Consider the following 23,375-nt stretch of genomic DNA (forward strand, 5'->3'; position numbering starts at 1 on the left):
GCAGAATAATGCAAATGGCCTGTTTTAAAACTTGCAAAAATTGATTAATTTAAAACAATAAACTAAATGAATTCCTCCATTTCTGATTTCTGGTCAAAACAGAATCCCAAAGGAAAAAAATACGAGTTTACTTGGACAAAAAGTCTCTACATGACATTGGCAATCCCCACGTATATCCTAATTTAAGACCTCATTCCTGTGTGGACATATACAAGTCATCATGACTACTTATGATTGCAATTAAGCATATGCATAAACTCTTTGCTGGGCCGAAGCCAAATATGCCTGCGTTCTTTACATACAACATTAATATGTATTGCAGAAAAATCTCTTTAGTCTGAGTCAATTGTGTAGTCTGTGCAGAAGGTGACCGTACATATTAAAGACAGAATAGCAACCCAGTCACTAAATGCTTTTGTTTTAATCTGGAGGCAAGTCTATGTATTAATATTACTGTTTGCATTCAAATTTATTACATAGGATAAAGGCACTTATTTATTTAATCAGCAGCTTGTTTGTAAGCATATTAGTTTCCCAGTATCATAAACTTGGTGCCCAGTCCTTCATCCACATCAATTGCTAGGCTTTGTCTTCTTCAAATTGAAATAATATTTTCACAGGTTTTCATCTGTACGTTGTGTATGAAAGCCATAATTAGTCAGTAAGCAAAAAAGCAATATATCTTCTTAGCTGAAGCCATCAGTCTGATTAAGTCTGCAGCTAATCCTTTTACCAACTTAAAAATATTTTGCAGAAAAATCTGCATGTTCCTTGTCATTGTGGAATCTTCACCGCTAAGTAACTTATTTGCAAGAAACTGAACTGAGGACTTAAACACATTTTCACCATCTTATATGTCTGTTGGGATCTGGTTTGCCCAAGCAAAAAGCTTTACTTCAGTGCATTGATTGCCAATAACATGAACGTCATTAAAAGTATCCTGAAATGTTACTGCTTTTAATTTCAAGCAGTAGAACTTGTTAAGCAGTAGTCTTGCATGGAGCTGATGGACTTGTTTATGGAGGGGAGGGAATGCTTTGTGGGTAAGTAGGTTCTACTCCAGGCACTATCTCCTGATGTACCATGTGACTCTGGGTGAAACCTGTAACCACGCTTGGTCTCAGTTTACCTCTCTCATGGGTATGTTGTGGTGTTTAATTGTTTGTGACATGCTTTGCAATCCTCAGAGGAACTCATTGTAGAAGTGTCAAGTCAGTGGTGTGTTTGTTGTTAAATCACATCCATGATTTAACTAAACCATCTACTTTAAACAAAGTGTGGTTATTTTCCCCCTGAGGTTGTCCTATTCATTTCCACCAAATCTTCTGCAAAGGTTGGCTGCTTGTCCAAGGCAAGATATGACATCTGCCCTGTGGGTTACATTCCACTTAGACAACCTGCTTTTCATAGTATGAAATCAGGAGAGAGAGCCCAGCAGGCTTTGAAATCTGTGTGGGGGGAAAACCAGGGCATCTGCTCTAAAGCCTCTTGGGCCAGGTGCCATGATCATTGGAAGCCCTGTTGATCTGAATATACCAGTTATCCTACAGAGTAATCAGAAAATTGAGGCTGTGTTGTACAAGCATAAAAGCAGGACCGCTGGCAAATAAAGATGCCTCCTTTATGTATTTTTTTTCTTCTTTGATCTTAAATGTCATGACCCAGCAGAGGTAAAAGAGAACAGGTTATGGCAGGTAACCACCAGCAATAGTAGCATTTCTCTCTCATTGGGAGAGCTGTGTGCATTCATTTCTAGTGTGTTACTTTCATTAAACTTAAGTAGCAGTTAATCCCATGTTGACAGAAGTTGAATAGGGTTGAGATGGGAATACTATGCCTGGTCTCATCTGTAAAATTTCTTTAGCGCTTGTTTTTACATTGTTTAAAAGTTGTCCGTTGTGCTGCTTCTCTTACATCAGCAATCAAAATAATTTGTGTTTTTTGATTTCCTTGCCCCCTAGCAAATTCCATCACAGTCTGGCAAGGCTCAATCATCACCCTTTGGGATTGGAACCAGCCATACCTATCCAGCTGATCCGTCCTCATACAGTCCACTTTCGAGCCCAGCCACCTCTTCCCCAAGTGGCAATGCCTACTCCAGTCTAGCAAACAGAAGTGCAGGGTTTGGTAAGTTTGAAATGCACATAAAATTAAACCCCTAAAACACTACAGCCCAAATCCAGCCCTACTTTTAGACAGGTAAGTAGCAGTTATGCAGCTAACTTTAGCCAAAATGGGACATTTCAGGCTACTTGTGCACAAGTTAGATATTGCCTCTCTGTAAAGAGGTGTGCAGCTGCATGCATGCATCCAAGAAGAGTGCTGGTAGAGAAGCAGGCCCACCCACGATTTCCATTCTTGGTCATATGTGGGAACAGAATAGAAAGCAAGCCAGAGGTAGCTTTGTGTCTCAGTGAGATGGGCGCTGCCTTGGAAGGAAGAGGGCTGAGTTCTGGCTTCTGGCACTGCTTCTGCACCCAGTGGGGTATGAGCTGTCCCACATTTTTGCAGGTAACCTCTGACATTTTATTTTGTTCACACTGAATAGCCACTCCTGTCTTCAGAACACAAGCAGCAATTGCAAAGTGGCTATTCAAACTTAGAGTGGCTATTCAGTGTGAAATGCATCTCTCTCAAAAGCTCCATCCTGCTTTATGGAGTCACTAGCTATGGTCCTGAACCACAAAGAGTTTCACTGAAGTCTTTAGGATTTTAGTTGTGGGGACAGCCCCCTGGAAGATCAGAGCTTGTATATTTTTACATAAGTAAATTGCTTCATTCAGGAATCATAAGCACTGCTGGGTTGGATTTACAACATTCAGAGCACGTCTGCATGGATCAGAACTTGACAAAACATGTAGCCAATTCTTACCTATGTTAATATTTGGTGAGTGTGCCCTTTTTGTGTTTAGCTGTATTTATTGGGAGCTGGAAACCCTCAGATATGAGCCTTAAGATTATAATTAAAGTATATGAAACTTTGCAATGGATTACATTTCTTCTTAGGTAATTAGATAGAAATGTTAAAGATAACTGTGCTGTTCGTTGTCTCTTCAGCTGAATGTTCAGATTATGCCTTTAACGTGGGATGTTCCTGAGAGTGCAAAATGAAAAACATCTAAGGGATAATGAAATAGGAACACTCTACTCTTCCCCTCTACCTTACAACCCCCCACTTTCTAACCTAGTTTTCTTGATAATAAACTTTCTAAGATGATGTTAATCATAAGATTAGCAGATACAGGACTTTTTTTTTTCCTTTCTGCTACTGTGTTCATTTATTGCACTTTGCTTTTTTCTCAGGGTTGAAAGTGCAATATGACCAGTTTTGTTTCAAGCCTGTTTTACTCCCTGGGCCTCCTGGCTAGCCCTGTGCTGTACTGCCTGGAATGCAGTAGGGAATGCACGCATCAAAATGGAAAACTTCCCACCGAGTTTATTCTTGGTGCCGTCTCCATTCACATGGGACTTTGTGCCTTTGTTTTGTGAGTGAGCCTGCACTTTGTGCTTGGCAAGGACCCATTCACCTAATGAGAAACACTCCCTGACCTACATCAGTTTGAATTCTTTTATTAAATACAATTCTTACCAAAAAAGAACTCCTTAAACCTTCTGCTGGCAGCTTCTGTCTGGCTGAGAAGCCTCATTTGCCTCACTAAGTAAATTTCAGCACATTGTACAGAGCAGAACACATGCTGTATCTTTTAAAGGGTAACTTAAATGACCTGTCCTTTGACAAGTTATGTGGCAGCAGGATTTTTGAGTCAGCCAAATTATTTGTCACTGTAATGTCAGTCGGGGAAGACAAAATTATCTAACCCAGATGCAACAGAAGAATGCCATTATAGTTTACAAGTTTTCTGAAAAACAGCTCATCTCCTCAATGCTACATTTCTTAGCTGGTAGCAAAGTTTACCTAGAGGGAATTTGAGGTGTTTGTCATGTTGTACGTCATGAAGCAGTGACCTATGCAGTCATGGATTTTGGTTATTCCCATTTCCCATTCTTTCCATTGTTCTGAGTGGAAGTTACACTTTCTGGTTACCAGGAGCCTGATGCAGTGTAACAAGCAGAATCACATGTCTCTGCAGAAGTAGTTAGAACAATAGTATCTCTTGGCCCATGGTACTGATGACCCCTAGTATCTAATCCACCAGTTCCTCCCAATGTTGGCTTACAAGTTTGAAGAAAAATAGTTGAAAATAGGAGTAAAACAGGGAAAATATTTGGGGGAGGGAGGGTGTGTTCTTTCAGTTGTGGCATCTTGGACCAAGATATGCAACACACTAACGAAAACTGTGCTGCTTTACTTGCATTTCAGTAGAGATGCCTCTTCCATTTCTGAGCTGAAGGAAAAGTATTGGTCCTGCACTGTGCTGTAGAGGGACCAGGGGAGGCTTAAACACAGTTATACCATTAGCATAAATGCCAACGTTCACATTTTTGTGCTGGGCAGTGGTTCCCAAAAATCACCCCTAAAAGCAATGAAACATTAACATTGTAGAAAGTGGCTCTACAAAGACTTCAAACACAGAAGGAGAATCTCCTGGGTAACATTTTAAACATGCAGGGCTAACTTGTGTCTACAGAGGTACAGTGTGAAAACCCACTGACTTTGAGTAAACAGCATCTCTGAACATACCCATAAAAGCTGTGTGCACAGTAGACGACAAGCAGTCTATATGGTATCAGTTTTTAATGGGTCATTAGGACTACATTTGTCTTGCCTCTAAACCTCTTTATTCCTTCAAAACCTCAAGTGGACTTGCAGTCTCAGGTACCACCTGGTATACGAATGAATATAAGATGACACCAGCATGAATTCAGTAGATGCTTTCCCCCTGGAAATAATGGAGGCTGAGATTTGCCCACTGACCAGCTTGCTAAACAACCTCAGTGCTATAGACTGCAAGGCCCCTGCTTGTCTCAAGTATCTAAAGGCCTGACTGTGCAAGTAGGGGGCCAACATCCTCCTTTTGCAAAGTCTGAAAACAGACCCATTACATATTCCAGCAGATAGAAGTACTCCTCTGGTTCAGCTCTTGATCAAAATGTCTCTTAAAGAGAAAGGGGCTCTAAAATGCCTGCATTGTCATTTGGGTTTAAGTGAAACAGCAAATAACTACTTGTCCCTATTAAAAGAAAAGGCAGGATAGCAGAGGACCCTGGCATTATTCCTGTTAGCTTTCATTACACTATTGATTTATTTTGCTTTGTGCTTTAACAGATTCCTTCTTGTGTTGGTAAAGTGATAGTAATTAACCTTGCACGCACTCTCTCTCTCTGGGTCCCACCCATCTCATATGAGAGATCAGTGCCAAAACCTCCAATCCTGTGAGCACAGGTCCTTGCTGAGTATCCCTGTTATAAAATTGATTTCCCAGCACTGAAGGTCTTTAACATCATCACAAAGATAATTATGCATTTTTAAAAGAACTGTCTCTCCAAATCTAGTAGGTCTTAAGGTCTCCAAATCTGAATTTTTCAGCTGAAAGTGGTCAAAGCAGTGGACAGTTCCAAGGGAGACCTTCAGAAGTCTGGTCCCAATGGCAAAGCCAGCATCATAATCAGCAAAGCAGTGACCAACACTCTCACCAGCAGCCCAGCCAGACTGAAGTGTTCCAGGTGAGTAGATTTAAGACTTCATGACACCTACAGTGATTTCATTAAGTGAAAGGAATTGCTCTTCTCCTGATAATGCTAGCCAGGTTGAACACATGGAGTGGCAGAGGACATGACAGTAGTATTCCTTAGTTTAGTGTGTGCTGGCTTTTACATTGATGTGAGCTGGGATTAGAAAACCTTTTCCTAAGATTCTCTGTTTTGCTTTCTGCTGAATCACAGAAAGTTCTTTGACTTAAAACGATTACAATTTTCCTTCCTGTTCTTGCTCCCTCAGTACAGAGTTGATACATTTTGTGGAGAGGCTAGTAGACAGTCTTGACTAGATAGTCCTCCTGATATCCTCTTTCTTCCTTTTATGGTCCAGACCAATAAAATCTAACAGGGTCCAGTTAGTCTAAGTTCTCTTTAAGAGGAGGGAGGAGATTAGGTGTGTTCTTCAGAGGAGATACTGGGTAATGATTTTTACAACAGTCCACCTATTTGGACACGGTTGGTAGCCCAATAACCATCTTCAGTAACTCAACTTGTTATTCCGTGGTATGAATTGCTGTTTATTATATCTTCATTTTAGTTGGGCTTAATGTTTCACAAGCAAATGTATCGATACGGTCTCTTTGGGTGCATCTACACGTCACCCTACGTTGCCATAGCAACACACTACATTGCTGTACGGCTCTTTACAGCAGTGTAGCAATCACGCAAGTCTACACATGATCAGCAGCTATGTCTCCATAGCAGCACGCTCCCCCAGTTTAGCACACCGCTACATTGCCGTAGCAGCGAAAACTGTGTGCCATGTGCATGGCACAGTACAGGTGGTTACTGTGCTGTGCTTTAGTATTTCCAAAAGAAAGTACTAAAGTACAGCGCCGTAGCAACAGCGCCGTATGGCAACTTGTAGACGTGCCCTTTATGTATTTAAAATATTTTTCATTGAAATTGGTTCAAGACGACTGTTCATAAAAGAGCACTGTGGATAGGTATATGCAAGGGAAAAGAGAGAGAAGTAAACAGCAAGCAGGTGCCAGATTTACTTCAGTGTCTATCACTGGAGACCTTGGCACAGGGACCCCAGCAGCAGAACTCCCTCAGAGGGATGGAGGTTTCAGCAGGTCAAGGCAGATGCATCCTCATTGGAGGTGGCTTCAGAGATAGCAAATGAAGCATAAAATATACAAAGTGCTGGCCAGGAAGGTGGGGCTGGCCACGGCAGTTGGGGAAGCGAGCCAATCAAGTCTGCTGCATCTCTTATTGCCACTGACAGGGACCCCACAGTCGGACTTGCAGCTTGTGTTCTCCTGGGTTGAGTCCTCAATACAGTATGCAGCTACTCTCAGATAAAGGTAGTTACTCCTCCCAAGAGAAGATCCTTAGAGCCTTTTTGATTGCTATTGAAGAATTGTTTTATCATAAAGATGTTAATGATGCATCTTTTGGAGCAAAACCAAGTCCTGCCAGAGCTTGTTCTTGTAAAAGCTGGGAGGAGGGCAGGAAGAGATGATACTTTATGTACTTGAATTCAAGACTGAGTTTCTCCCCATTCAACATGGGGGAGGGGGAAGCTCCTTGTCTTGGATTTAAGTACAAGTACAAGGTGGGTGGGTTGGGGGGAAGATGGGGAGAAGTGGTGGGAGCTGCCTGCCCCCCTGCTGCTGCTTTCCCCAGTGCAGCAGTGGGAAGGACAAAATTAAGGTGGCCCTCCAATACATGGAAAATTCTAACCGATTTATAATTTTTCTATACATAGAATCTAATTATTGGGGGTTCTCTTAAATTCAAAGGCATCTCTGATTTGAGTGACTATGTTAGTTTTCTCAACAGAGAATACCTTTTTCCCATTGCTTTGTCCATGCTGGACGAGATGCTTTGGTACTTTCTAAACCTACTACAAGGACCTTACTTGACTTAGAAGCAATTATCATGAGCTTCCCCTTTCTCAAGAGAAGTCAATTAATTTCCGCTTCCTTGCTTGGTCAGCTTGTTAACCAGGAGGAAAGTCTGACCTCCAGCATTGTTCAGTGGAGGTGCAGTGATAATAAATGTAGCTCCTGCTTACAGAGTGCTATTAAGGAGGAAGAGGATCCTCCACAAATGTATGCTGATAGCAGGAGCCATAATTCAGCTACATGAAAGCAAGACTCCCTCCACTGCACTCAGCATAGTACTTCAGAAAAGGTGCGTGATTCAAATTAAAGGGGGTTCAGTGATATCAAGACACAGATAAATCATATGATCCTTAATAGCTACTGCCTGGTCATCAGTTACTTATCAGTTGCTTATCCTTGTGTCTGCTGTGGGAGGTTAAAGCTTGATGCTGTAAGGTGCTGAATGCTGCCTAAGTAGTCCTGCAGCTCTCGGACTTCAGGGAAAGAGGAGGGTGTGCTGAATCTCTCAGAAGGGTCTCACAGCCTTGCTAAATTGAGCCCGTGGAGAGGAAGGGGAAGGAAGAGCTATTCCAGCAAGTCCAAGTAGCTGCTTTCTGTTTCCAGTGGTTATCCCTGCAAAGGCCTTTAATTGATTTACCTTAATTCCACTCTGGCAAATAACTGAGAGGCACAGCACAGAACCCACAAACACAGGTTTCAAACCCTTTATGTCTTAGTCTCATCAAGGCATGTGTATTTTCTATCCTAAAGAAGCAACACCATGAAAAGAGAAGTAGCTCTTGCCGGTTTGTAAGCTCCCTATTTTTCTTTCTAGTGCCTTTTTCACCTCGTTGCTGTCAACAGCATGGAAGCCCAGCCATCTGGCACTCTAGAAAGCAGCTTTGCAATAGGTGCTGTGCTTGTCATTCAGCAATTGCACATCTCTAGTCTCCAGTTTTACTACAGGCTGCTTCTAATACAGATTAGATTTGTGGGGATCTATGAGAATCAGATTTCTGCAATGCCTATACGCTGTTTAAGTCCTGCTCTACCTGGAAATAGGGCCTGAGCAGAAATTAAACACTGGGTAGATCCTCTCCTTAGTCCTCTGACTGTCTCTAGCCTTTTAACATTTTCTGGTCTTTATTTATTTTATTTTTTTTAAACAGGAGACTGCACCTGGAAAACATAATGGACAGTGACACTTCACTTTGATTTTTTTTTCCTTATCACACAGGATATGCTGCCTATGCCGGGGGATCCTACCCAGGGTACTGGCAATTACAACATTGAAGATTTTGCTGATTTGGGCATGTTTCCACCCTTTTCTGAGTAATTCACGAAACAGGAAGAAAAGCCCTCTGACATGCAGTTCTGCAAGACCATTTCAGTGTATTGTTGGCTCTGCTTTTTCTGTGTTGCATTACTTGTAGAAGCTACTAAACAAGAAGTCACATCTCTCATGTTTCAGATAGAGATGTAGGAGCTTGCTTTCTCCTCCTTTCAGGGCATGACTGCTGCCAAAGGAGAGACAGGACTAGTTGGTGCCCATTGACAGATCCATATTTTTATTTTCTTGCCATCTACCTCAGAGATGAAAAACTTTGCTTGATTGTGAAAAATCTCTGAGTCTTAAATATTTGAATGTGAATGATCGCTAGTATTCCCTTTTGAATGGTAATTTTTAACTAGATAATGAAGTAACAAAGACTAACAAAGTGAAGGTAAGGTAACGTCGTGTTACAGTGCCAATTTTTCCATTTCAATGCCTTGCTTTCAACTTAAGTTTCTGGAAACAGACTTCATATTCTCATTTTGATTCCTGTAGTTTTTAAGGCCAGCTTGAATGTGCGATTATACAGCACAATATAATCTTCTCTGACCAGAAGATTCAGCGCCTTTTTTATTTTTTACTTAACCCAGTTAAACTTGAATGTGTGTACATTTTAGTACTGTATATATATCTTGTGCTGTATTAAGTGATTTCCTGTACTGGTTTCTTTTGACCTATGAAATGGTTGATTCTGGAGTGTTCTAAAAAGGGTAACACTACATGGGGGATTCAAACATCGTTGCATTCTCAATCACTTTACCTGTTAACTCAGGTAATTCTGATGTAGCCCATACATTTACTTACACAAACTCTTACTCCTGTTTTTGCACTGCTAAATGAGGCCTATTTTTCTATAATTTTCTCATGAGCTGCTCTCTTTTTTTTTTGTTGCCTTTAGCTCTTACATTCCCTGAGAGAATTGTTTGTAAAAATTACTATAAAACATATCAAGAATATGATTTCCGCACAAGCTACATTTCCTTTCTGTGAACTTTTTTTTCATACTGTGAAATGTCACATTTTTACAGTCACAAATGATGACCTGTTACAACAAAATCCTTCAAGCTCATTTCCAAGAGCAATAAGCCACTTTGTTCTGTTGTCGCACAGTGCTGTTAAATCTAATTTGTAGCAGGTATCAATCAGGTTGGTACCTGCAGTGAAGTTAACTTCATTTTTTGCTTGCATTCTGACTTGCTCAGCATCTCCCTGTTTTGGCAGGTTTTCAATTTTGCTGACCATTTAAAAGAATTGACCTCAGTGATGCATGTTTCTCTATGATATTACAGTCTGTGACTTCAGTTTTGCTGGCTGATGTCCCTGTCCATCTAAAATTTGCTGGACATTCCTTGTGTGTGTGTGCACATGTACACTTCTTGATTACAGGGACCTTAGAAAAATGATGATTTAAGACCAAGCAATCCTTATTTGGGAGAAAAATCATCCAGGGACAACAAAATAGTTCAGCATTCACAGTCATGAAGTTTTTGTGACAACCTTTGAGGTGTGAGAGGTTGTAGGCAGTCCTCTTGGAAAGGAAGAGGTGCCAGCTGCCTGAACTGGTGAAAGTATTAGGATTCACACTGGGTCTCTAGACCCAGGAGGCCAGAATGAAATACCTAACAACAATGCCTTTCCACAGTGATTTCCCCACACATGCACTACCAATTGCCTGGCCCCTTGAGGCTGACTCTCAGTCTAGAGGTACCTTACAGCAGTCCTTACTAGGTCAGAAATATCTCATGAAGGAAATCCCTGAAGTCTCCTAGATAGACAGTGCCATGAAGAGCAGCGCTGTCTATAATCCGTGGCCCAATCTGACCACGTAGGTTTTGTACGGAGACCTATGCTCTTCAGTTTGATCAAAACCAACTTCTACAGACTTTCTGCAGCTGGCTCCCCCCCCCATTTCACTGCACTTAGTGTAGCAGATAATACAGTATCCAGTGAGAGTATTTCCTGCCATTTTTCTCTTCATTTAATTCTCTGGGATCAATCCTGAGCCCTGCATGCTAATGGGGGGACTTCTTCATTTAAAAAAAAAGACTCTAGTTCAAACCTAAATCAAGTATTACAGAGGCCTCAGATCTCTGGTCTAGACTTGCCTGACCAAAGTTGTAATTATTTAAAAATGGGTACGTCTTCTCTAGTTCCAAGTCAGGAGGGGAAGTTCTCACCTAGCTGAATAAACCATGCACTTAAAGTATATTTATTTTAATACCTGGATATGTATTCCCTTGAAGCCTTCCCACTCCATCTGCACTGCTTAAATAAAGAAGTGTTACTGAATCAGCCTAAAGCTGCTCCACTCTGTAGTGAGCTGATCAGTGGGATTCACTGACCTCAGTAAAAGATGCTTGCGCTGTACAGGTGGTTGCTCAGGTGAGGTGAGATATTTGCATCTGGACAGTAGAGAGTGACAGGAAAAGGAGGAATAGAGAATCCCTGGTGTGCAACAGATGTCATCATGGGGGAAGAGAGGGTGGACTTTCAATTTCTATCTCTGTACATAATGCACTTGACATGATGATAAACTCTGTACTTTTAATGTTTGAAAGTTATGTTTCTCCGTAAAGTGAGAAATGAATGGAAAAACTGTTTCTATGCTGTAATCTTCCTGACACATTGTTCTAAGTATATATATGTATAAATTTACATATGTTCCTGAATTCAATTTAAAAGTTTCTATTTATGAAAATTGCTTTTCTTTTCCCAGTCCCAGGCCAGTTCAGTTTCTCTATGTATCATTGTCCTTTTATAGTACACCCATGTAGAAGGGGGCTTATCGTATTCTATATTTGATAGTGCCAGTAAAAAAATGTTTGACTAAAAAAAGTTCAAGCATGTCAGGTGTTTTGCAAGCAGAGTATTGCCCATTTGAAGCCAGTATACCTAGCCCTACTTGGACTGCTTCTTGTCCAGTATCCCTTCTGGGCACAAAAGGTAATTGCTATAGTGTTAAAGGCCAGTCTTGGAATAGTGTTAGGCTTTCTCCCATTTCTTCACTTTGAGGCATTATAATTCCCTTTTTATCTTCTGATATACTGAGCCAGTGCTTTCTCCACTCTCCTTGCCTGCCTGCCAAATGATCCCTCTACCTACAGGATATTTATAGCACTTTCCCTCTGATGGGAGGGCAGGTGTGGAGAGTGTTTTTTCTGAGGGTGCAATGAAGCCAGCAAGAGGGGAGCACTTACAGAGCATTATGACTGGCAGCCTTATTGAGACCAAGCAAATAGGCAACATTCACAGTTGCATCTGCGTTTACTGCCTTACAGTAGCAAGTGCTGCCTTCATAGTGCTGAGTAGCTCCTGTGGAATATTGTCGCCTCAGTTCCATTCTTGCCGTAGCTAGAGTTGTTTAGCGTTTAGCTGAGCTATACTTTTTTGTTGCATATTTTGATGATAGTAAAGCAACATGCATATGTAATTACTGAAGTGATGGCATTTTTATTTTGCAGTTAGTGCAACTGCTGCAGCACTTCTGCTGTCAGTGAGTTAGAGTTTGCAGATTTCTTGTGCAGATAGTTTTATTCTCTGCATGTAAAGTTGTGACTTCTGATCAGATTGTACTGCAAACTCTATTTCATAAAAGAGTGAGAAATATTTAGAACTGAAGCATTCTGCTTTTTACAGATTGAAGGAGTAGCTACACACAATACTTCAACAACCTGTTATTTCAGTTAGTTGGTATAGACTGAGACCATTTTAGGATACTGAAGTCTTTACTTATTCATACAATTAATCAAGTTTATTGACTGCATATTTAACTGGAGTAACTCCATGGCATTCATTGTTAATGGCACTCCTGATGGTGCCTCCTAACCAGAAGTGTCCATAAGTAGTTTTGTTGCCTTCTTTTTCTTGGAGTACATTACAAAACTGTAAATACTTTTTGCAGTACTGCCTTTTTAACTCCTAATTACTTTGGGCGCAGTGTTATATAGTGTTGGAATTACCCAATTGCTATGACATATATTTTTATACATAGGTGTACTCTTTTTTTGAGAGTAGTACAGCCATTTAATCATTAATGCCTTATATCAGTGTCATACCGCTGTTGCTCTTTGTTTGGTTTGTCTGTGGGATATCCAGTGGACTAATTTTTAGGTCAAATATTTTCACTTTCATAACAGTGCTCAAGTTGGATTAATAGGAGCATGTGCCAGAGCCCCCTTTTTCAATGTTGTGATTGTAGGGTAAGAAAGAAGATCCATTCAAAAAATGAAAGGAGAAAGCAAAATGGGGGCAGTATCATCACATTTATTCCTGCACTGTTCCTGCTCCAGAATGAGCATGTTTTCATGGGTTTACAACTGCATGGATGTGGATCAGTTTGCTTAGAGTAACAACCTGTTTTTAAAAATGCCAAAAATGGGCTTCAGTCATCAAGTTACCACTTGGTTACTTATCTGTTTAAACTCTTCATAATGATGTGAAACTGTGCTGTGGATAAAGTGTATTTTGTACTTCTGAATGTTCTATATTTATGACTAACAATTACAGGATCAGTTGTGTGTATGTATAACTAATAATTGCCTTTTTAAATTTCATTAAAATAAAACTGTCATGAGCTGTTGTAAATTCACAACTTTATATCAATATTTACGATAACACTTTGTTGGCCCACATACAAATGAAGCAAAAGACGTACTCTGAGCTTAACTATTCATGCTTGCAAATCAGAAGAGGGGCGTCCTGTCCTTCACTTACAGCCTTAAATGCTCTGCATAATACACGTGCTTCCACATTTTGTAACTGTAACGTAGGAAGATTGATTCCAGGTTATCTTCCTTACATAAACACTGTCTAAAAGGAGAGACGCAAGTTAGTTCAAGATACCCCTTTGCAAAAGAAGTTGCAGAGAAACACCAATGGTGTTCTATACAAAGGAATAAATGTTGCTGGTCAGCACACACATATATATATATATATATATATATATATATATGAACTAGAGTCTCTGTGCAGTGTTTCAGTACTGTTTCACATAGCTCTGTGATAATTTTCATTCTGTTTTCTAAAGTATTGATAATGTGGTTTCTAGTCCCCTTTTAGTTTTGTTGCACAAAGTAAAATCTACCTGAGTGCTTCTCACAAACATACCAAAAAGATTTCCAGACTTTTATAGACAGGATATGTTGTGTGTATGTTTTCATGTTCTCATCATTATATTGACACTGCATGTCTTTATCTACTTTATATGATACGAGTAGGATTTACCTTGCTGCCACAAGAAGCTGTGCCAGGAAAGGATTCTGCACTGTAGGGTGCACATTCTCCTTGCAGAGTAGGTAGGTTTTTTACAACCACATTTCTTTTTATGCCCTCGGCCTATAGAGACAGATAGAAGCTCTGCTGGAGACCCTTAGGCACCCTGCTAGCAGAGCAGGGGACTGGAATGTGTTTAATCAGCCACCACCTCATTGACCAGCACTATCCACTTTATGGAGCTTTGTTTTCTGATGATGTGTCCCAGTAGTGGAGGTTAGGTGATGGCTCAGGCTAATCAAAAGCTTTCAGTCAAAACTGTTTTACTGTGAAAACTGGTTTTCCACTGAGTGAAATGTTTCCCACAGAGCATCTGAGGAAAACTTCACTCTTGATAAACCTGGAATGCCACAATCCCGAACTATACCTCCACTGGGAAATACTGCTGGATGCTTCATGGCAGGCGCAGCTTGGTTTTTTGGGTCCCCTCAGATGGCCAGATTTCGCACTCCAGAATACAGTCCACAGCTAGGAGCCCCTGTGAGGCAGCACCTTGCCCCTTCTCTAAAAGAAAAGGCTGTTGGTGCATGACAGGACTCTTCTCCTAACCATGGATCACAGCCTACAGAAAATGGGGCTGGGGGAGGAATTGGGCATGCCCAAGAAGGGCCCTTTGCCCACCTAGTGGAGGATGAGGGCAGGCTTGAACTTCTGCAGTCTCTCTTCCTAGCCCAGGCCTGGAGCCACAAAGCATACAGGCAGAGCTGTCTTCCCTTTAGGTGAGATGGCCCAAGGGCTTTCAGCCACCTCCAGATTTAAAAGAAAAAAACCCAAATCTGGGCTATCCATCCTTGTAGCCCCTTCCAGGGCTTGGATTGCAGCACTAACTCTACAAGGCCTTGGCATGGGGGCCTGCTACCCCTGAAGAAAGCAGGGCGTTATGACATGCAGCTTTGCAGCCCACAATTTTCAGGTGGACTCAGGAGCCCATCTGAGCGATGCATGGGTCAGAGGGAAAAAACACCCCTTGGCAGCCCAAGAGGAGCAGAGGGGAATGCCTATGCCCTACCAGGGAGCAGTCTTGAACTTATACCCTCCTGGCCCCCAGCCCCACCAGGCAGGCCAGCCTAGGCAGCCTTCTGTCTTGGACTCCTCATGAGACAGCCAGAGGAGGTGCTGGCACCCCAGAGCTAAAGGGGACCTTTGCCCAACCAACAGAGACCACAGGCAGCCTTGTACTCATGCCACCAAGGAGGCAGATGGAGCCACCTTCTCGTCCTTCTTTTGTTCTCTGCTTCTTTTTCCCCCTCATATTTCCCAAGCATATCATGAACCCAATAGCAACCAAGTCAGATTTTCACGGTTATGTTCCACTAAGTTTGAAAATAAGCAAAGCAACTATACCCAGCCCTCATTTAAATATCATTGATACATGCCTGTCAAAGGTGCTTCATATGTCTCAGCCACTCCAAGTCTATAAAACCTTTTCTATAAGTTTTCTTAAAGTATATAGTATTAGGGTCTTTCAATGATACAAGGAGCAGTCCCTTCTTAAAACTTTTTTTCTTAAAGATGCACTTAATGTTTCTTTGAAGACAAAATTGTTTATCCCCTAGAGAATTTTTGAGGTGAGCAGAAAAGGTGTATGGGGAAGGGGAGTGGGTATTAAGAGTTAAATCAGACTTTCTATTTCTTTTTTAACCAAATCTTAAAGAGAAAATTAATGAGAGGGTGCATGGGCTTTAATGAGAGGCTTTATTGAATAAAATTCTGGGAACACATCACTCATACAGCAATTTTAGTTGCATCATTTCCAACAGCATTAATGAACCTGCCACCAGCAATCATCCACACTGCTAATGGCGTGGAAACGTTTTGCTAACTGCAGGTACAAGCACAAAGAACAGGACAAGTAGGCAAGTAGCTTGGATTGGATATTGGACTGAGACTTGGGAGTCCTGCATTCTCTTTCTGACTCTACTGTTGACCTGTTCTGTGACCCTGGGTAAGGGTCACCTGGCTCTCCACCCACCATCTCTGTCTTGTGTGTTTAGGCCTTAGACTCAATGGGCATGTCCAAATGAGCCCACACATGCCACTTGCGGCCTCTCAAACTCCTTTGAGAGGCTGCAAGAGGCATGTGCAGGAATGAGAAAATGTTCCCCGCACTGCAAATTTGCAGCGCGGGGGCAAAATTAGACCTCAGAATGTCCAAGAGTCAAAAAAACCCGCAGACAAAAAATGTGGGGCAACCGGAGGCAGGTCCTCAACAGAGACGCTCTGGCTGCCAGAGCATCTCTATGGTTGGCCCTTGCTCTGATGCTGAAGCATGCTGCATATTTGCAGCACAGAGCCTAGTTTAAATACCTAAAAATCCTGGTATCAAAAAAGCATGCTGGAAAAAAGCAGCATGTTGCACATGGCAGCAGCATGCACTGCCTGAAACCAGAGCTTTGCCAGCCAGAGCCATGCTCCAGTTGCTGGCCAGGCTCCACGCACCCAGATTGCCACCACTGGAGCCCAGGAAGGCCCCCAGGATCCCAGGTAAGGCTGCTGGAGCCAGCCAAGGTGCTGGCTCTAGTCTTTCCTGCTCCACCCAGAGCATGTACAGGGGCACATGCTGGGGCAAAAAGCAGTGGCATGAATTTGTGCCACTGCTTTTTTTCCCTGCACCAACTATATGCCCCTTCCTGTGGGGACGCAGCCAAACTATTGTGTTTGAATCTACACCCAGGTCTAGTTTAACGTCTCCAAAATGCTGCACGTAGCCAGAGGCAGGATTTCAAGTCAGCCCTGTGCAGCGGCAGGGAGCACTCTCAATATTTGGCTTAGCTCTGGACTTCCCCAATGTTCAGGATTGTCCGTCTCTAGGATTCTGTTTGGGGCCATCTCCAATCTCAATCCAAACAAAAGCTATTTCATTTGTGACTTATCTGACCTTCCTCTGAGAAGGTAGTTTGTGATGGCTTTTGTTATATTACTTTCAACCTCTAGCTCAGGTGAGTATAACAGCAGAGTGTCCAAGGCACTAGCAAAGCCCAGATACTTTCCAGAAGAGGAGTCAGTGACTTCTAAAGAAGAAAATAATGCACCCATGAAATTTTCATGTACTTAAATGATTAGTAACCATCCTGTCTTAGGAAGCCAGTGCTATCTGTAACCCTGTCCTGGGGAAAGTAGGCACTAACTAAATAGCTGCCAGAAAATGAACAAAGTGGCCTAGGCCAGTAAGGAGAGAAAGCACTGCAGGAAGGAAATGAAGTGAGCTCCATGGACAGATGTGTACTCAGGCTTTGCTAAGCTCTCATCACCACCTGGCAGCACTGTGCCCAGATCTTAAGGTACAGCATTCGTAGAGCTGTCTACTTTTGTAGAGAGCTGGTAAATTCCTCCAAACTCTGGAAACTCCTTGATCTCAAGCCGTTTCTCCCTCTCCCATCCACTATGGAACAATATTCAGTAAATCAGTCCTTGTGGTTGCAGAAATCATCCCCTGCTGCTGTTAACTAGAGTAAAATGTTAGGGAGGATCTGGGTTGCTTGGCACATTGGTGTAACTGGTCATTTCAAGCAGGGCTGGCTAAATCTCAGATGGCAAAAAGAAACAAGTTTGTAGAGTGGTTGGTGAAAGAGTGCTGCTTACTACATTTGAAGGATTTATTTTTCCCTAGGAGATATTTAGGCTTGGCAGAATTCAAGTTTTATTTTTTAATAATTTTGACAGCTAAAATCTATGTTTATTTTAAGCAATTATTTCAATTTTTATCATTTTTTATTATTATTAGCATTATTGATTTAAATTTTCAGGGTTGAGCAAAATTAGTGGTGTGGGGGCAGACAATTTAGTAATGACAGTATACCATTAAAAGCTTTATAAAAATCATATGTTAAAATATAGAAGTAAATAGCCATAAGTCAATAAAGCATACTTGATCATACAGGGGCTAGACTAGGCTGAGTGGGAGTTTGGCCACTGCCGGGATCATGCAGAGGCCAGGCCAGGCCAGGCTCACCGGGAGTTTGGCACCCGATCTCCTGCTGGGACCTAGGCAGAGCAAATGGCCGGTGGCACTGGGCTCCCAGCTGCCAACAGCCCTGCCCCTTCAAACCTCCTGCCCAGCACAGCCCCCAGCTCCTGCTGTGGCCTCCTGAGCCACTGCCAGAGAAGCAGAGTATAGGCAGTGCAATTCGGGCTCCCCTGGGTCCACCCTGTAGTGGCTGCCACATGTGTGCACATGCATGCCCTGGGCTTCCTTACCCCCATCCCAGATTTTTTTAAACCCCTTTCCATAAATTTTGATGATTACCAACAGAAATATTTTTCCATCTGTAGGAGTGTTGGGTGAAAATGTTGTTTATCAATAAAAATTGAATCTTGCCAAGCCTAGAGATGTAAACCTCAAATTTACATGGGAAGTAAAAACAATGGTGAATATTCCTATTGAATATTAGGGTATCAGTCCTGTTTTTCCCTCCAAAAGATATACATTCAGAGGGATTTTCTAATTTCTTGTATGGGTTTCTAAATTCTAGGCCACTGCCCATAGCCCTTTCTGGGGTTTTTTGGTAGTAATTGATCAGTTTTCCTGCATTAAGCAACATGTTTGGAAAAACATAGCCATCAGAGTGGAAGAGGAAGTTACAGAAACTTGAATGTGGACTTGACGTACGGAGCCCAGGGAAGTGAGACAAGACACTGGAAAACTAGGGCTATGATATTCATCCAGCCAAACCAGCTGGAAAGCTGAACATCGTTTTATTTATTTTACCTCAAACAATTAATCTATTTATTTTTCAATGTTTCTTGTCTATTGAGTCACTTCCTTGGAAAATATATTGTTTTTCTGATGGTTTTTCTTATGCAACATTAACAAAATAATGTTAAAAACAAAGTCTAGGGGATTGCAAACCTCAGACTCCTACCAGATTCACTCTGTGGTCATACAAATGGGTGCCCAAATTGGGTGGCCTGAACATGCGTCCCAAGAAAATTGACACTTGCCAAAGAGTTCAAAATGCACTTTTACTATATTTACATAGAGAAGCTGATCCATTTTCCAGTTCTTTACGTCACTTGTATCCATGAGACATTCCTGTCTATTTGCCAGTGCACTGACCTTTTGCCTAGTTTACATAATAAAACTGACTGTCTTTGGCAGTGATCACCAGTTTACTAAGCCATACACCAGTACTATGGCATGCCTTAATGGCAATATTCCCCAGGGCTTAAATATCATTAAATGTTGCTGATTTGGGGAAGGGCGTTAGTAAATATCAGATCCAAACTCTATTTCTGAGCTACTGCTGCAAAGTTATAGTTAAAAGTTTAGCCAAGCTTTTGACTGTAAAACTAGAAGCCTGCAATCAGGCCAATTTACTAGAAATTAGTGTCTAAATATAAGTAATGAAGTAGGGAGTCATGTTGGCAGTAGGGCCCAAGAAAAGCACAGAGCAGAATATGTGTGAAACATGACTTTTAATGTGTGCGCAGGCCTTTGAAAACCTGTGGCCCACTATTCAGTTTCAGCATTTTCTCTTCAATAGGTGACCCTCAGAGACCTCTGACCCCATATAAATTAATGGCAAATATGTCTTGACTTGGTCCACTGGGGGTCTGGGTTTTAGGGATTCGGTCAGGATTTTTGTTTCAATTAAAAAGAATGCCGCCTGGAGCGCAATAACTTGTCTCGGCACCTGCCCCTGCCCCTGTTTTCAGTTGTCATCACTTTTGTTTCTGTTGAGTTAGGCGTTGTCTGCACTAGCAATCATGCCTGGTGTGACCTCTTGCACCCTGCAAGGTGTGGTTGCATCTGGGTTGCATCTCTGGGAAAAAAGAAGCACTATTGTGCCAGTTAAAATCAAAAACTTGTAAAATGCTAACCCAGCCAATAAATCCAGGCCAGCCATTGTACAGAGCAGTCTGCCGTACTGCCAAGTGATTTGCGTTTGTATTCATGCCAGAGTATAAAATCCATTGTCATCGGCTTGAGGGGACTTAAAGTCATTTTTTTGGGAATACCAGTGAGTAATTTCCTTGGGCCATGACGTTGAGTGGGGTTATTTTCCCCTATGCTGTTTGTTCTGCTGACTCACATATAGGTGGGTATTCATAGATCAACTATCATCTTCCTTTGTGAATTGTGGTTTTCTGCCCAACGGTAAATCCAGTTTCCAGGACACTCGGGAAACCAACTCCTTTCAAACTACGTAAAAGATCAACTGCATTTCCTGCACCTCTGATGTCCCTCGTGCTAATAGTTGAATCATAGCTGAGGACAACAGTGTCTTCCGTAAAGAAAAGTGCTGACAGTTGTTGCATAGATGTTCATAAATTAGTTTCTTTTTTAAAAAAACAAAATTCTGTCTTGAATGCTTTGCAATATGAATCTCTTCCAATAAAAGCTTATTTTTTTAGAACTGGATGCATGCTCCTATTTATACATGTACTAACGCTGTTTCAAGGCACTGCACATGCTGTGTTTCCTGTTAGTGGTATTGCACAAGTTACTAATTCATTGCTTATTTTCCAAATTTCTTAGATGCATCAGGTTATCTAATAATGTCTGGGTAAAGGAAAAATATACTTGTGGTAATCTAACATGACATACTTCTTGTTACCCTAACTCTTATGTCCAATAAGGAAAGCAATCTTCTGTTGCTGTTTATTAGGGCTGTGCAAAGCTTTGGGTAGTGATTTGATTCAGAGGAGATTCAGCCCGATTCAGGGGCTGAATCTCCAAATCCGGATCGAATCAGGGGACCAATTTAAAGGTCCAAATCAATTCAAAGCTCTCCGAATCTTTGGCAAAGATTTGGAGAGCTTTGATTATTCGGGCAGTCCCCAGCGGCTGCAGCAGGGAGCTGCAGCCACTCCAAGCTGGTAAGTACTGGGGCAGGGACCATGTGGGGACCCCTGCCAGCCCCCCTGCCCCCCCAGCACCCCCATGGTTGCCCCCCTGCCCCAGCTTGGTACTTTAAAGACAAGCCCCAGTGGTCACCAGGCGGGGGGGGCGATCCCCGCTGCCCCCCACTGCCCCACGCTGTATGGGGGGCTCTTTTTTTCTTGAAGAGCCAGAGCTGGCCCATGCGGGGCACCTGGGTGGGGGGGGGGGAGGCTGGGGGAGTGAAGGAGCAGGGTCAGGGGCCTTGTGCAGAGTCCCCCATGCAGTGGGGATTGCCTCATGCCCAGCTTCACCCGGTGAGCCAGGGCTTTTACAAGTGCTGGGAGCTGGAGCAACCACTGCCGGGCTGGGAGAGGGGTGGGGAATGGGCCTGGCCTGGCCGATTCAGGGATTCGGCTGCTGCCGAATCTCCAGATCAGATCTGGCCGAATCAGTTCAGGACAGAGATTCAAATCACTGTCCTCCGAATCGGCCGAATCCGAATTCAAAGCGAATACTAGATGCTTCGCACAGGCTTAATGTTTATGTGGATGCTTCTGCCTGATGTTCAGCATGTCCCTTGTCTTCAAGCAGTAGCCTTATCCTTTCACTTACACATTTCCCAATTACTTGCATCACATGAAGCAACAGCAGAATTTTGCCAAAGCATTGCTGCACGTATACTGCAAAACCCTGTTAACCATCTTCTGAAGCTCTGCTATGTCCAAAACATAAAGACAGCAGCAGTCACATGGATGTCTCGGCCCATTTCCATTCCTAGATTAACTTGTTTACTTCATGGCCGAATTCCCATCTAGCCACTTCAGGCTGGAGTAGCACACGTGGAAGAGATCTTGAGCTGTTTCACCCCAATGTAAACGTGAAGTATTTCTACTGAAACCATTGGGCAGGCATACGTGTAACTGCAATCTAAATCTGTCCCTGTATAACGACCTCTGAGCTTTTCTTTCAGTCAGATGGCTGCTGAACTGACATCCTCCCTGAAGCAAGCAGCATTTCAATCGTCTTCATGCCTCAAGAATATATTTCCTGTAGCATTGTTTAAGCAGCAAGACCTAGTGCATGGTGCCCAATGCTGGGATCATTTCATGCCTCAGGACTGTAGGAGACTTCAAGAAAAACCATAATGCCCCATCAGCAGTTAGTAAGACATTGGGTAAGAAAATGATGGGGCATATCACTGTCAGTGATGTACATGGATCAGGGGCATGATGTGGCCTCAATTTTATATGTTTACACCTATATAGATACATAGGTTTAAATCAAAGGGGCCCTCTGCCAGCCAGAGCTGCTGCAGCCCAGCTCAGTGTGCTGCAGTACAGGCATATGTGTAAACCATGTGCCCAGGAGCTTCCTGGGAGCAATAAACCCAGGAGCAAAGAGCTCCACAGTTTATTGCTGCATACTAATGGCGCCTGTAGATGCGCCCAGTTCCACCAGTGCAAATCTGCCACATCTCCACTATAATCAAGTAGAATTAGTAACAAAATTGAGATCAGAATAGATCAAACTCATCCTGGATGTAAGCAGGTGTAGCTTCCATTAAGCTTTGGTCTTTAGATCAAATTAAGTGGCTCTATATAGGAGTATATGTGTGAGGCAAAAAGGATCAGGAAATGCTGGTGAGAGAGTTAGCTGCAAAACTTCTACCAACATCGCAGTCATTGCATGTTGTGGAGAACCAATTAACAAGGCAGGCCTTCCCCTCCCAGTAATTTCCATGATGCAATTAGCTGTTTCCTTAATATACTGCACCTTCCAGTCCCCTAGTGTGCAAATTACGCTCATGCATACCCACTGCCTGTTTGGTTGGGGTTTTACCACCAACTTGATCTAGTTGGGGCTGATCCTGCTCTGAGACGGGGGTTGGACTAGATGTGACCTCCTGAGGTCCTTCCAACCCTAATTTTCTATGATTCAATGATTCTGTTTACACCTGTAGTCAGAAAACCTGGCTGTAAACTGTGTATATATTAGCTCTGCTCTTCATTGATGAGTTCTGGTCCGATGCGTGGCTTATCCCACCACTGAAATCACAATCAGGCTTGATTCATCTTAGACCCAGGAGTACTTCCAGCGAGGTGACTGGGTTTGGTCTTGGTTAATCTGGGTGAGAAATTCTCCTTTATTTCCATGTAAGATTGAGGCAAGCTCAGCCACCCTACGTATATACAAATCAATAGAAGTGTGTGGGGCCCGAAAGCCTGAAGACCCAATGCATTTGCTCCTGGGTCTTTAACTCAATGGGTATTTGTTTGGTTTTTTTCGTGTCTTTGTTTCCAATTGAAAAACAAAACCAGGGTATCACAGACTAATAATAATGTCTATGCTGAGAGATGGAAACAAGCTCTCGTGAGAAACAAATGTGTTCAAGATATAGTACCGAAATAACCCTTTTGTGAAAAATGACAATGAACAAACCAACTCCAAACAGCGGAAG

At 42.4% G+C, this 23,375-nt stretch overlaps 1 protein-coding gene across 4 annotated transcripts in view; it reads left to right on the forward strand.

Moving 5' to 3' along the window:
* The window catches only part of ARNT2 (aryl hydrocarbon receptor nuclear translocator 2), a 164,083-nt gene extending 150,687 nt beyond the window's left edge, over positions 1 to 13,396 (forward strand). For 3 of the 4 annotated variants that reach the window (XM_019477676.2, XM_019477677.2, XM_014606098.3), the window contains 3 exons: positions 1,962 to 2,127; positions 5,489 to 5,625; positions 8,728 to 13,396. In XM_019477676.2, coding sequence (XP_019333221.1) covers positions 1,962 to 2,127; positions 5,489 to 5,625; positions 8,728 to 8,826 — 402 coding nt within the window. In that variant the 3' untranslated portion in view covers positions 8,827 to 13,396. The other variant, XM_059714606.1, reaches the window with a different exon arrangement.
* The last annotated feature ends 9,979 nt before the right edge of the window (positions 13,397 to 23,375 follow it).

Source organism: Alligator mississippiensis, chromosome 11 (assembly GCF_030867095.1).
Source record: "Alligator mississippiensis isolate rAllMis1 chromosome 11, rAllMis1, whole genome shotgun sequence".
Taxonomy (NCBI): domain Eukaryota; kingdom Metazoa; phylum Chordata; order Crocodylia; family Alligatoridae; genus Alligator; species Alligator mississippiensis.